The 13,191-nt window shown below is 36.2% G+C and overlaps 1 protein-coding gene across 1 annotated transcript; it reads left to right on the plus strand.

Moving 5' to 3' along the window:
* The first annotated feature begins 9,869 nt into the window (after window positions 1-9,869).
* Window positions 9,870-12,404, plus strand: LOC137224464 (NTF2-related export protein 2). The gene has a single exon (XM_067737248.1). It carries the CDS (start codon window positions 10,026-10,028, stop codon window positions 10,368-10,370), a length of 345 nt encoding a protein of 114 aa, XP_067593349.1. The 5' UTR covers window positions 9,870-10,025; the 3' UTR covers window positions 10,371-12,404.
* The last annotated feature ends 787 nt before the right edge of the window (window positions 12,405-13,191 follow it).

The raw sequence follows: 13,191 nt of genomic DNA on the forward strand, positions 1-13,191 counted from the left end.
CTTGAGACACTGTTGCTCAGCAATAGCAGGGAGTATCTGTGTCAGCGAGCTCCAAAGGGTCATACGGCTTGGGGAGTTATAACCAGAAGGCTCTCTCTTATCTGTGGGTTACAGCTGTCCAGTGCACAGGGTATGCAGAGCAGATAGGCTTTAAATAGCTAAAAATCTGCTTGCTTGGGGTATTTTAAAAACAACTGGGTGTGTCAGAATTTGAGTTTGGTGCTGCTGGGCTTTTGAGCTAATGTGTCAGCGAAGAAATAAACTACCTAGTCTATACACAGAGGCCATCTTTGGTTCATGTATACAACACCTGTGATAAATGTTTAATATAAATTATTCAAACAATACAACAATTAAAAAGAAGAAAGTAAACACAACTCCATATCCTTCAACCAATAAAGAAGTACTGTTAACATTTTGATCTTTATTTACATTCTTTCTCTCACTCACACACACACACACACACACACACACACACTACAATATAAACAATTTTATGTAAATAGAATCACATTTAGCATCAAGCTACTAATCTCTGTTTTGATTCAACAATACTACCGTAGAAATAAACATAGATACATATCATAATTTTTATTTTTGCACACAATTTTATTGTATGTATGTTCATACTATAATTTACCTTTAAAAATCCCTATCTGTATATTTCAGTTTAATATAATAACAAATACAGTTCTTCAATTACCATTTTGTGTATTGTTTTCTAATTTCTATAAATTCATAGAAGTGGAATTACTAAATCAAGGTGTATGAACATTTAACATTCTTGATACCAATTGCCATATTGCCTTCCAAATTTTTATTAATTAACTTACACTCCCATGTATATTCATGAATTTTAGATTAAGTTAGGAGGGACTGTCAGGAAGGTTAAAATACAAAATGAATTGAGATGTATGAAAGTCGCTATGGGTGAAACTGCATTCTTAAAATTGTATTTGGAACAAAAAGGTGATCACAGAAGGGATACATCCACTGTCCCTTCACTCTTAGCAGATGATCCACCTTGAACTTCTCAGAGAAAGCAGAGGCAACAGGAGTAAACTCTTCCAGCCTTCAGTTTCTACCCTCAATCTCATTTCCATTCAGTGTCACCTGCCGTGTTCAAGGAAGAGTTATCTCTACTACTTTCTGAAGTTCTTGGTCTCACAGTATTTCATAAATTTGTCACTCTCTCACTCTCTTCATCCAATACTTTAAACCTAGAAACCTGTTCAAAGCATCTTGGCTCTAAAAGTAGTACCCTTGACTGTGCTTTCGCTTCAAGTCTTTGCCTGGGGCAAGAGAAAAGTGTGGCATGTCCCAAGCATATGAGAGTGCATAGGAAAATACCCAATATGCATTCCAAGGCTAAGGAAGCATTTCTGGGATTATTAAAAACCCTTGTCATACTTTTATTATATACTGCAGACTCATGATCAATTCCAAGAGATAATTTATAATCCTCCCTTAACCAGTTAGAATGTAGTGCATAGAATCCTTTCTCATGTGGAATAAGCTCCCTCTTTGGCCTCCTATCTAGTCCTTCCTCTTTCAGCTTTTGGAGACCCACAAAACTCTCCTTGAATAACTTGTTTCCCTTCTGCTTGGCAAGGGAACATATACGACTCTGGTTTTGCTCCCGTGGTCCTTGTCTTATTCTTTGACTCCGCCTTCCTCCATTTCCTTGCAACACTCAAGAGGGGCCTACAGATCCTGCCTCTATTTTCTCCCTTTCCACTTTTTTTCATCCCACTGAAATATGATTTCTGCTTATACCAAACTAACTGATGCTACTTTTGTGAAGGTCGCCAAAAAAAATATTTCTACTTTACAAAGTCAGTAGTTTATTTATTTATGAACATCTTTATTGGAGTATAATTGCCTTACAATGGTGTGTTACTTTCTGCTTTATGACAAAGTGAATCAGCTATACGTATACATATATCCCCATATCCCCTCCCTCTTGCGTTTCCCTCCCACCCTCCCTATTCCACCCCTCTAGATGATCACAAAGCACCGAGCTGATCTCCCTGTGCGATGTGGCTGCTTCCCACTAGCTATCTAGTTTACATTTGGTAGTGTATATATGTCCATGCCACTCTCTCACTTTGTCCCAGCTTACCCTTCCCGCTCCCCGTGTCCTCAAGTCCATTCTCTATGTCTGCTTCTTTATTCCTGTCCTGCACCTAGGTTCTTCAGAAACTTTTTTTTTTTTTAGCTTCCATATATATGTGTTAGCATATGGTATTTGTTTTTATCTTTCTGACTTAATTCTGTATGATAGTCTCTGGATCCATCCACGTCTCTACAAATGACCCAATTTCATTCCTTTTTATGGCTGAGTAATATTCCATTGTATATATGTACCACATCTTCTTTATCCATTAGTCTGTCAATGAGTATTTAGGTTGCTTCCATGACCTGGCTATTGTAAATAGTGCTGCAATGAACGCTGGGGTTCATGTGTCTCTTTGAATTATGGATTTCTCTAGGTATATGCCCAGTAGTGTGATTGCTGGGTCATATGGTAATTGTATTTTTAGTTTTTTAAAGAATCTCCATACTGTTCTCCATAGTGGCTGTATCAATTTACATTCCCACCAACAGTGCAAGAGGGTTCCCTTTTCTCCACACCCTCTCCAGCATTTGTTGTTTGCAGATTTTCTGGTGATGACCATTCTAACCGGTGTGAGTTGATACCTCATTGTAGTTTTGATTTGCATTTCTACAATAATTAGTGGTGTTGAGCAGCTTTTCATGTGCTTCTTGGCCATCTGCGTGTTGTCTTTGGAGAAATGTCTGTTTAGGTCTTCTGCCCACTTTTTGATTGGGTTTTTTTTCTTTTTAATATTGAGCTACATGAGCTGTTTATATATTTTGGAGATTAATCCTTTGTCCGTTGATTCGTTTGCAAATATTTTCTCCCATTCTGAGGGTTGTCTTTTCATCTTGTCTGTAGTTTCCTTTGCTGTGCAAAAGCTTTTAAGTTTCATTCAGTCCCATTTGTTTGTTTTTGTTTTTATTTCCATTACTCTAGGAGGTGGATCAAAAAAGATCTTGCTGTGATTTATGTCAAGGAGTGTTTTTCCTATGTTGTCCTCTACAAGTTTTATAGTGTCTGGTCTTACATTTAGGTCCTTAATCCATTTTTCAAATGAAGCAACTGACTAAGGATTAATCTCCAAAATTTACAAGCAGCTCATGCAGCTCAACATTGAGTTTATATTTGTGTATGGCATTGGGGAGTGTTCTAATTTCATTCTTTTACATGTAGCTGTTCAGTTTTCCCTCTCCGTATAGATTGATACCATTTTTCTTTGTTGCATTTACCATGCTTTTGATGATATAATTTGTTTGTTTATTTATTTGATATCTTTCTTCCTCCCTGGAATTTAAGCTCCACGTGGTAACGTTTGTCTTCATTTTGTTAAATATTATATTCCTAGTGTTTCCTATTTACCCATCATATAATAGATATTCAATAAATGATGCAGTTAATGAATCTGTGTGTCCTTCCTAGACAGTTTCATCCATTTCTATGACTTTAACTTTCACCAGATCTGAATCTAGAGTCTCAAAATCTTTTCTGGGCTCCAAACAATATTTCCAAATGGATATTACATGGCAACTTCATACTATGCCTGTTCAGAAGTCAACTGTTTTAGTGAAAACATCATAATTCACCTAACTACCTGGTATAGTTACTTTTATGTGTCAATTTGACTGGGCTTCCAGGTCCCCAGGTATTTAGTTAAACATTATCCTGGAGTATCTGTGAGGGTGTGTCTGGATGAGATTAACATTTGAATTGGTAGATTGAGTAAAGCAGATTGCCCTCTCTGATGTGAATAGGTCTCATCTAGTCCCCTGAAGGCCTGCAAAGAACAAAAAGGCCAAGCAAGGGAGAATTTGCTCTCTCTACCTCATTTTGAGCTGGGTCATTGGTCTTTTCCTTCCTTTGAATTTGAACTAGGACAGAAACTTACACTATCTGCTCTCCTGGTTCTCAAGCCCTCAAAATTGGACTAGAACCATCAGCTGATACCGTTGGCTCTCCTGGGTCTCCAGTTTATCAACTGCAGATCTTGGGGATTCTCAGCCTCCAAAATCATAAGAGCAAATTTCTTATATAATATCAGTGTCAATCTCTCTCTGTATATACGTGTGTGTGTATACATATATACATATATGTATATATACGTGTGTGTGTGTGTATATATATATACACACACATATATATATATGTGTGTGTATATATATATATATTCTGCTTCTCCAGAGAACTCTAATACACCACCCAGAGTCCTGGAAATTGTCCCCAACTCCATACTTCCCTCAACCTTTACACATAATTTGTCTCTAAAACCTGATGCTTGGGCTTCCCTGGTGGCGCAGTGGTTGAGAGTCCGCCTGCCGATGCAGGGGACACGGGTTCGTGCCCCGGTCTGGGAAGATCCCACATGCCGCGGAGCGGCTGGGCCCGTGAGCCATGGCCACTGAGCCTGTGCGTCCGGAGCCTGTGCTCCGCAACGGGAGAGGCCACAACAGTGAGAGGCCCGCGTACCGCAAAAAAAAAAAAAACCTGATGCTTTTTGCTTCTGAATGTCTGTTTAGTTAGCATTCTGATTTTTCTTCTCTATCATGAATAATATTGGCACTAAAAAAGGTAGAAAATATTGTTGGGAAGGAAAGGAAGTCCAAGATGGGATAGAACAATCGAAAAAAACACCTGGCAGTTCTAAATGTGTTCCAAATTTCCTGGCCAGGATGAGTCACATCCTTGAGAGTGGAGAACATATACAAATGATACTTCCATAGGAATTGCTGAGAAATTGTTTAAAAAAACATGAGATAAAGTAGAAGAGTGGAAAATTAGAGGTGGGAAGCTGGGGTTTCATAGGTGATTGAAGGTCTCAGTTGACAATGTGATATTATAAAGACTTAAGCTGTAATGTCCCACTGGCCTTGGGGCCAGGATTTCCAAAATACCCCTTTCCAAAAACAATACACATGAGAATGTCAGCATCACAATTTGTGAGCTTTCACAAATAAGTAGACAATATGATAAATGATACTGCCCAGGGATAATGATTAAAAAGGAAAGTAAAAGAAATGCATATTTTTTCTTACAAAATACACTAGTATATAATACTAGAACATTTGCATTTGGACATTTATTTGTTGATCCTTTTGGGGGTGGAGGTGGAGGGATTAGAGAATGACAGTACTCCCTCCTCTAGTTTGACACAGTGTAGCCCATCATCACCTTTATCAAATACTCATAATGTTTGCTTATATTGGATCTGGGTAAATTGTATGAACATCTATCTTTATTTATGAGCATTTATCTTTATTTAAACAATAATTGTCCTTATGATGCAAAAATACATTAAAACTAGAGTTTTTATATTAGAAACAGCCTTGGAAATGCAGAAGTTAAATATGTCAGAATGCTTAGGTCTACACAGTGTGTGTGTGTGTGTGTGTGTGTGTGTGTGTGTAGGATATAAATATATACTTAGTGGTCATTTACCGTTCTCATTGTTCAGTCTACATTGAAATGTTTGCCTGAACTGGAAATCCAAGTAAGCCTTTGCCTGTCGAGTCACATCACATGCCTACAAACAGAAGTAATGCGTAATGGTGGATATAGTTAGAAGGGGACAAAGAGAGGAGCACTTGTAAGTATGACAAGAACAAGTGGAAGTTTGGAAAAAAGGTTGAAAATGTTTCTCTAACATACTGGTGGGGATGAAATCGAAATCTTTGCAAAATAACTTATATCAATTAATTAGTATGAGGGTCCAAAAATAAATTATTTTCACAGGCAACTCTGTCCAAGATCTAGAAATCAAGCTACAACCTCTGCTTCCATTTTTATTAACAATAACAAGAAATACAAATTGTTGCAGAAATAACATGTTGGGTGATGGAACAATGAAAAGAGGAATCCTTCTTATTTAAAAATTACATGATTCTGTGACATTAAATGATTATAAATGTATCTTAAAAACCTAGTACTCTCCAGCTACTGTTTGGTATATTTGTCTATCTTTCATTATCTCCTTCTTTCTTCTTTCATTTGTGCATGCATTTATTCAATGAATATCAGGTGTCCACTATATATCAAACAGTGTTCTAGGTACAGGGATAAAGTAATAAACAAAAAACACACAAAAATCTCTGCCTTCTTAGAGTTTACGTTCTAGCAGGGAAAATAGACAAGGCTAGGGATGGTCTCACTGAGGTCTTTATGAAAAGATAGGAAGGATGTGAGAGACTCAGCCTTGTGGGTATCTGGAGGGAGAATGTTTAAAGAAGAGAAATAACTGCGAAGTGCTGGGATGAGATCATGCCTGGTGTGTTGGAGAAATAGCTAGAAGACCAGTGACTGGAAAGGACTGAACATGGGAGAGAGTAATAGGACTTGAGATCAGAGAAGTACTTGGATGACAGAACATGTATGGGCCATTGTAAGCTTGTGGTTTTTATTGGGAGTAACACAGGAAGCAAATGGAGGTCTTACTTTGTTTTGTTTAAATAAAATTCTTATTTTCAATATAATTCTATATGTATATTTATATAATTCTAAATATATAGAAAAATTGCCAAGATAGTATAACGATCCTGTATAACCTTCACCTAGCTTCCTCTAATGTGAATATCTTATATGACCATAGTGCACTTTTCAAAACTAAGAAATTGACACTGGTTCAGTACTACTAACACCTCAACTACAGACTTCATTGGAATTTATCAACTTTTCCACTAATGTCCTTTTTCTTTTTCCTAGATTCTGATCTAATTGAGGGTACCGCGTTGCATATAGAAATGGAGGGTTCTGAGTAGAGGGCTGGCAGGACCTAACCATCATTTGGCCATTTTACTCTGACTGCTGTATATGTACTTAGAACCCATTTGCTATATACAGCACTTCTACTTCACTTATACCAAAGTGATGAATACCCTTAATACTACTTATCTAGTAGGAGTTGCTGTTCCAGTGTCTTATCCAGTGGTAGATGCTTTTCATTCAACCCGACATTAAGCAGATACAACCCATTGATTCCCAGTAGGTGTTAAGGCAAAGCAGCCATGCATCTGAGAATATACTTAAAGAAGTCTTTGTATGTTCAACAGAAGAAACTGGGGCTCAGAAATAAGATCACTTTTCAAGAGCTCGGTTAGATCAATTACCCAAACATGGCCTGTAGTAAAATTTATCTTTGGATTTTGCTCTTATGTTCATGTTAGAGGGTACAATTGGGTCCACTTATTTGGGATCCGATTAAGTAGCACTTTACAGTATCCTATATTGACAAACTGCTTTCACAAGTATTCCCGTAATCGGTAAAATACAGTATACACTACATCAGGCATTATCTAGAATAGATTTCATTTCTCAGATTTATGTGTGCAGACAGAAGGTCACGGTGCCCTGGTTAACATAATGTCTGAATCATGCAGTTTAAAGCATCATGTGATCCAACCACATGTTTAAGTAATTACCTTTAAAGCCAGGTACTGACAAATTAAATCTCACCATTCCACGGACACCTCGCTATCTTTTCCACTACTGTTAATGGGCTGCTCCATTTTCCTGGTAAATTTACTTACAGACCACACAGTTGTCCAAGTAATAGCTCCCATTTTCCCCTAACGTTTCATGCTGAGATTTATTAGTCTTTTAATGAATTCCATCAACTGTCAGGGAGATCTTTTATGATGATGTGAATAAAATGACCCACATAGTATCCTAGAAAATGTTTTTAGTTCATATTGTTTGCTTTTCACACTATTGGCATTTGTGCACTTTTGCTACTGATTTTAGATGATGCAGTTTAAATACTATTTAAGAAGAATTCTCCTGAAAATGAGGTATTTTCCTTTTTATTTGGGTATCCACTTACATCTTAGCATAATGATATATTTTTACCTTTTTATTATGGAAATCTCAGAAGTTTCTTCTCTTTTGAAAGCTAACTTAGTAAGCGCATTTTCTCCTGCTTAAATATTATTTTAATGGTGGATTTATCATTCTGAGGTTCATCTAAGACAAGTCTCCTAAAGAACTAAGGAATAGAATATGGATTTGTATAAGATTTATCAAAAATAGCTTACCATTTCTTAATTTCAGTAAAATTGGCAAAGTAGTTTTTTGGAAATTAGTACAACTGGATAAACACTGAGAAATGATTGAAATAAGGTAATTGAAACAAGCAATAAGTTATGTTTTATTTTACACGGAATTGCAATAAAATGTAATTTTACTCAAGGTCAGATATGGAGGCCATGGTTCTTATGACAATTGCCACATTTAAATTTGGGCAGTGTCACTTTTGGGGTGAATGTTACAAGCTAATATTTCACAGTGTTTAGCCATAAACACAAATCTGTTGACCTCAGAGCTACCTCTCTCATTGTTCTACATTCACTGCAGTTGAAAGGAAGATGTGAACTATGTTATCTAGGCTATCTTCATGCACTGGTATTGTCTTTACTTCTTTTTCTGAGTAGACACACATTTTGATTAATTGTCGAATTGAATTTAAACTAATTGAAGCTTAATTCTCTCAAAGATTTTAACATTTGAAATTATAAATATAACTGCAATCATAATAACTTCTGCAGCAGAAATGCATATTGAAAATTGTGTGATCTGCACTGAAATTACCATCATCCCTTGATAGATATTGGGCACATCTACTAGGAAATCTGAAAATAAGAAGCAGTCTATTCTTTCCTCTTTGTTGTTGTAAATACCTCCTTAAGAAGACTATTCATTGAATATGTCACTTCAAGATAACATTGTCCAAGAGGATCATCTCTGAAAGATGTGAAAAATTAAGTCTTTTTTTAGTAGAAATGAACATATGTATTTACCTGCCCACATCTATCATAACTATATGATATAAAAGTATAGCCATCTATTATAACTGGTATTAGTTACTATCAGTAGGAACTCATCTTCTGGTTATCTTTAAAGTAGTCTATTGTATAGTAGTAATAATAGTAGCTAATATTTATATAATACTTACGTGCTAAATAACACAATGATTACTTGTATTTATATGGCTGAAAACTGGACACCTTCTTATGTCATTCTTTGTGACCAGTGAAACATTTTGGAAATAGTCAGCCAAGCTAAAGCATGCAGTTGTAAATCTTGGAAAAAATTATACATAACTCAATGGGAATTCGACTTTGTTAGATTCCTACCCATGACATCAAACTCATTAGCATTATCATTTAATTTTAACCAGAGGTACTAACTGTCCCATAAATAATTAAGATTCTCAGACTTAAATATACAGATTCATACACACACCATAAAATATATATGAGCACTAGGATATCAGTATCTCAGTGTGTTTTATATTCTATGAAAGTAGCTTCTGAGTTAGAGTTTTAATATCTGAAACAAACCAAGACTTATCTATGCCTATCTAGCTGTATAACCAGTGATTTGAAAATCAATGGCATGTGATCATATACAAATCAGAAACCCACTTAAGTCAGTACAATTCTGAGAGCTTTCCACTTCACATAACTTGCACTCCAGCACTTTATTAAATTTTATGGGCTTATTTGCCATAGAAGTCTAGGTTCAATACTTGCAATCATCTTCCAGGATAACGCCCTTTTAGTAAGTCTCGCATGCTCCGTACTCTAACCAGAAAGTTGAACTGCAGAGCAGTTGCTTCTCGATTGCAACCGTGGGATGACCAACTAAAATGAGAAAATGTCGACACACAAGTAGGTTTGAAGCCAAATAGACAGCAGTTCTCTCGGTGTTACATTAAGTTCATATTTACACACATTTTCAATAAATACGAATATACTGTTTAAAACAAGTAATATAGCCCCCGACCGCCCACCTCCAGGGCCGTGCAGTCGCTTTTCCGATCCTGGAAAGGACCCTGAGATGGGAAATAGCGAGAGTCCGGAATGTTGGGGATTTTAAAATTTATGTAGATCAGGCATGCAAAGCTGCTGAGGAATTTGTCAATATTTACTATGAGACAATGGACAAGAGAAGACAGGCACTAACCAGGCTGTATCTGGACAAGGCCACCTTAGTATGGAATGGAAATGTTGTAACAGGGCTGGAAGCCCTAACTAAGTTTTTTGACGTGTTGCCTTCTAGTGAGTTTCAGGTCAATATGCTAGATTGCCAGCCAGTTCATGAGCAAGCTACTCAGGCCCAGGCTACAGTTCTTGTGGTGACCAGTGGAACTGTGAAGTTTGATGGAAACAGACAACACTACTTCAACCAGAACTTCCTGCTGACTGCTCAGTCTACTGCTGACAATATCGTGTGGAAGATTGCAAGCGACTGCTTCCGTTTTCAAGATTGGGAAAGTAGTTAAAGGGGACAAAAGTCCATTCTCTTTTGGTCCATTAGTTCCAGCAGTAGAAACTTATAAGTAGTAGTTCATTGCATTGTGGAACCATTAAAAACTAGTATGTGCTGAAATTAAATTTCTTTAATATTTTTTATTCCTAGCGGCACCTTTTCTAGCAGCTGCCAGTTTAGATCATTGCCCTTAAGAGCTTTAATGTTAGTTTTCTACATGCCTTATATATGTTTCACTAATGACATTCTTACAGTAACATTAAACCCATGGTCTCTGTACTAATATACTCACTGTGAGCCCAGTGTATTGCAAAAATGAAATCCCTTTATAGTACTGTCTATGGGATATCAGCACAATGTAACTCTCTGGGAGGAAGTGGAGTGGTTTTTTTTTTTTGTTATTAGGCTAATTTTGTAGTACAACATGTACCTATTTTTGGTAAACACTGGTAATGCAGTTTAAATATGAGGCTTTTTCAAATCAGTTCAATGAACACATTACTAATTTAGGTTTACATAAGTACTCTGACATACTAGAATGGCATGTAGAGATGTTTAGTAGTCTTTTTATGTTAAGTAATGTAGGTGTTTTTTTTTATGTTGGCATGTTTTCTTAAGTGAATTAATCTTCTAGAGAGGTGTAAAATGTTCTCGACTGATACCTGAGTGTTAGATTCACTCAGTGGCTTAAAAGCAAAACTTAAGAAAGCTTTTTCTTGGCAGCTCCAGGTCTATAACTTTAGATAGTGAATCGTAGTAGTACTAAGAGCTTTAATGGGAGAATGAGAAGTGAGAAGTGTAGAGATCCGAGGTTGGGCAAAAGCAAGGCGGGGTGGCCAAGTGGTACACTTTTGGTACTTGTTTCTACCTCCTAAAAATGTAGCCTAATTTTAGGATTTAAGTCATTAATAAGTATCCTAACCAAATGGTCATGAAGGCCACTTTTGTTCTAAGAATTACTTTTAAAGATTTTTCCAGTTCACCTCACACTTATCACTAGTATATGTCTCAGTTTGTTCAAGAACTTATGGGGGTAAAATGTCAGCAATAAGCCTGACCCTCCAACAGGGTCTGACAGGAAAGTTGGAAACAAAGCCATCACTCCCTCTTTGGGACCCTTAACTTCTAAGTCTTCCATGTGAACTTCAGGCCAAAAGTCTCCTATGTACTACCCACCCCCAAAGTGAGTGATTTGTTCTCTGTGTTTACACTGTCAGCTGCATGGTCTTTTTACTACTTAAAGTTAAAATTATTTAATCTTATGATTTGTTCTTCCATATGGCATTGAGCAAATAGAGCTGTTATAAAACATGTTCCTATTACTTGGCTAACACTTTGTCTTTTTAGAGAAAACAGAACAGCAGATCTTCATAAGCCCATAAACTTCAAAAGAACCAGTTGATTCATTTTATGTCTCAACATCTAAAGAGAAAGAAATCTAGCTTTGGTTTTTGGTTAAGCTTTAAGTGTTTCTCCATTCTTGAATTTATTGTTTTCATGTTTTTACACTAGGTGTGCCAGCTTTGTTTCTACATTGCAACTCAAAGTTAATGTTTCTTGTCATTTAATTTGAAAATTGGTGATTCATTTACTCGTCGCAAACTACACATTGCATTTCTGATATATTAGCAAAATAGAATTAAGTAGAAGGGGATGGAGCTGCAATTTAGACCACACCGTCCTACCTTCTTGTAGTACTGACTAAACTTTACATATTATATTCTACTCAAAGTAAGTTTACTCTAATTTTGGATTGGCTTTTTAAAACCACAGCTTTAGCAGCAACAATCAGATTGCCCACATATTGCCCTTTCCCTTAAGAGGAAGAGTTTCAAGTAAAAGCTGCGTATAACAAGCAATAACTGAAATGAGTGGTTGTGTACTGTTTATGAACTCAGTGTTTTAAGACTTGTATGTTAACTGCTTTTTCCAAATTCTGTATAACTTTTAAATGGCTGGAACTACTCTTATATGGACTAGACTGTATTTTTGACATGGACATATTTTTATAACTTGAAAAAAATAAAATTTGCCTTGTTAGAGTTTTCTCAAAAAAAAAAAAAAAAAAAAACAAGTAATATAAATCTGAAAACGAACAAGAAAATCTGAATGTTGGGAAACTGTAACTGCACAATTTATTTTTAAATAGAAGTTTTCATTGTGAGAAGCTTCAATATCAGCCCTCCTTCACCACCTCCCCTATCTTCAGACCTGGATCAAGTCACCTCTCTAGAGAGAAACTCACTGCTAAGACCAGTGTTGTGCAAAGGGCTGATATGTCAGAGCATTCATATAACTTTACCATCTTTGGCGAAAATCCAGATTCCTTCAGAGGTTTTGCTTCAAGACTGGTTTCAGCCTTCCCATCTAATCTTTCATCACTTTTGAACAATTAGTCATAATTATTTCTCTTAATTTTACCTCCTTTCCCTATTGTTTTCTTTTCCAGAAACAGGGGTGCAAATAAATAATGAAGGGGCCAAAGATAAATAATAGCAAGAGGAAGAGAAATAAATGCTTTCCTAATTTGAAAGCAGTTAATTATATCTGAATTATCCTTGTTATCCTGTGATCCTATTGGTCTTGATGGCAAAAAGAAATCATCCATTCAGTACTAAAATGTAAAGAATGTTCCTACCAGATAGAAAGTATTGAATGATTTAAATCACATTCTTATATATTAGTGATCAGAAAAATCCATTGAAATAAATTAGGTAGCAGGATGTCATAGAAAATTTTAGCTTAAAGGTTACTTTGGCATTGGGATCAATATGATCTTAGATGCAATACTTACCTCAGGCTTTTATCTTATTACTTAAGAAAACAATAATTTG

Source organism: Pseudorca crassidens, chromosome 1, assembly GCF_039906515.1.
Source record: "Pseudorca crassidens isolate mPseCra1 chromosome 1, mPseCra1.hap1, whole genome shotgun sequence".
In the NCBI taxonomy this organism is placed as follows: Eukaryota; Metazoa; Chordata; class Mammalia; order Artiodactyla; family Delphinidae; genus Pseudorca; species Pseudorca crassidens.

Excerpts from the sequence above, each read along its gene's own strand:
- LOC137224464 (XM_067737248.1), top strand. The coding sequence starts at position 10,026 with ATGGACAAGAGAAGACAGGCACTAACCAGGCTGTATCTGGACAAGGCC.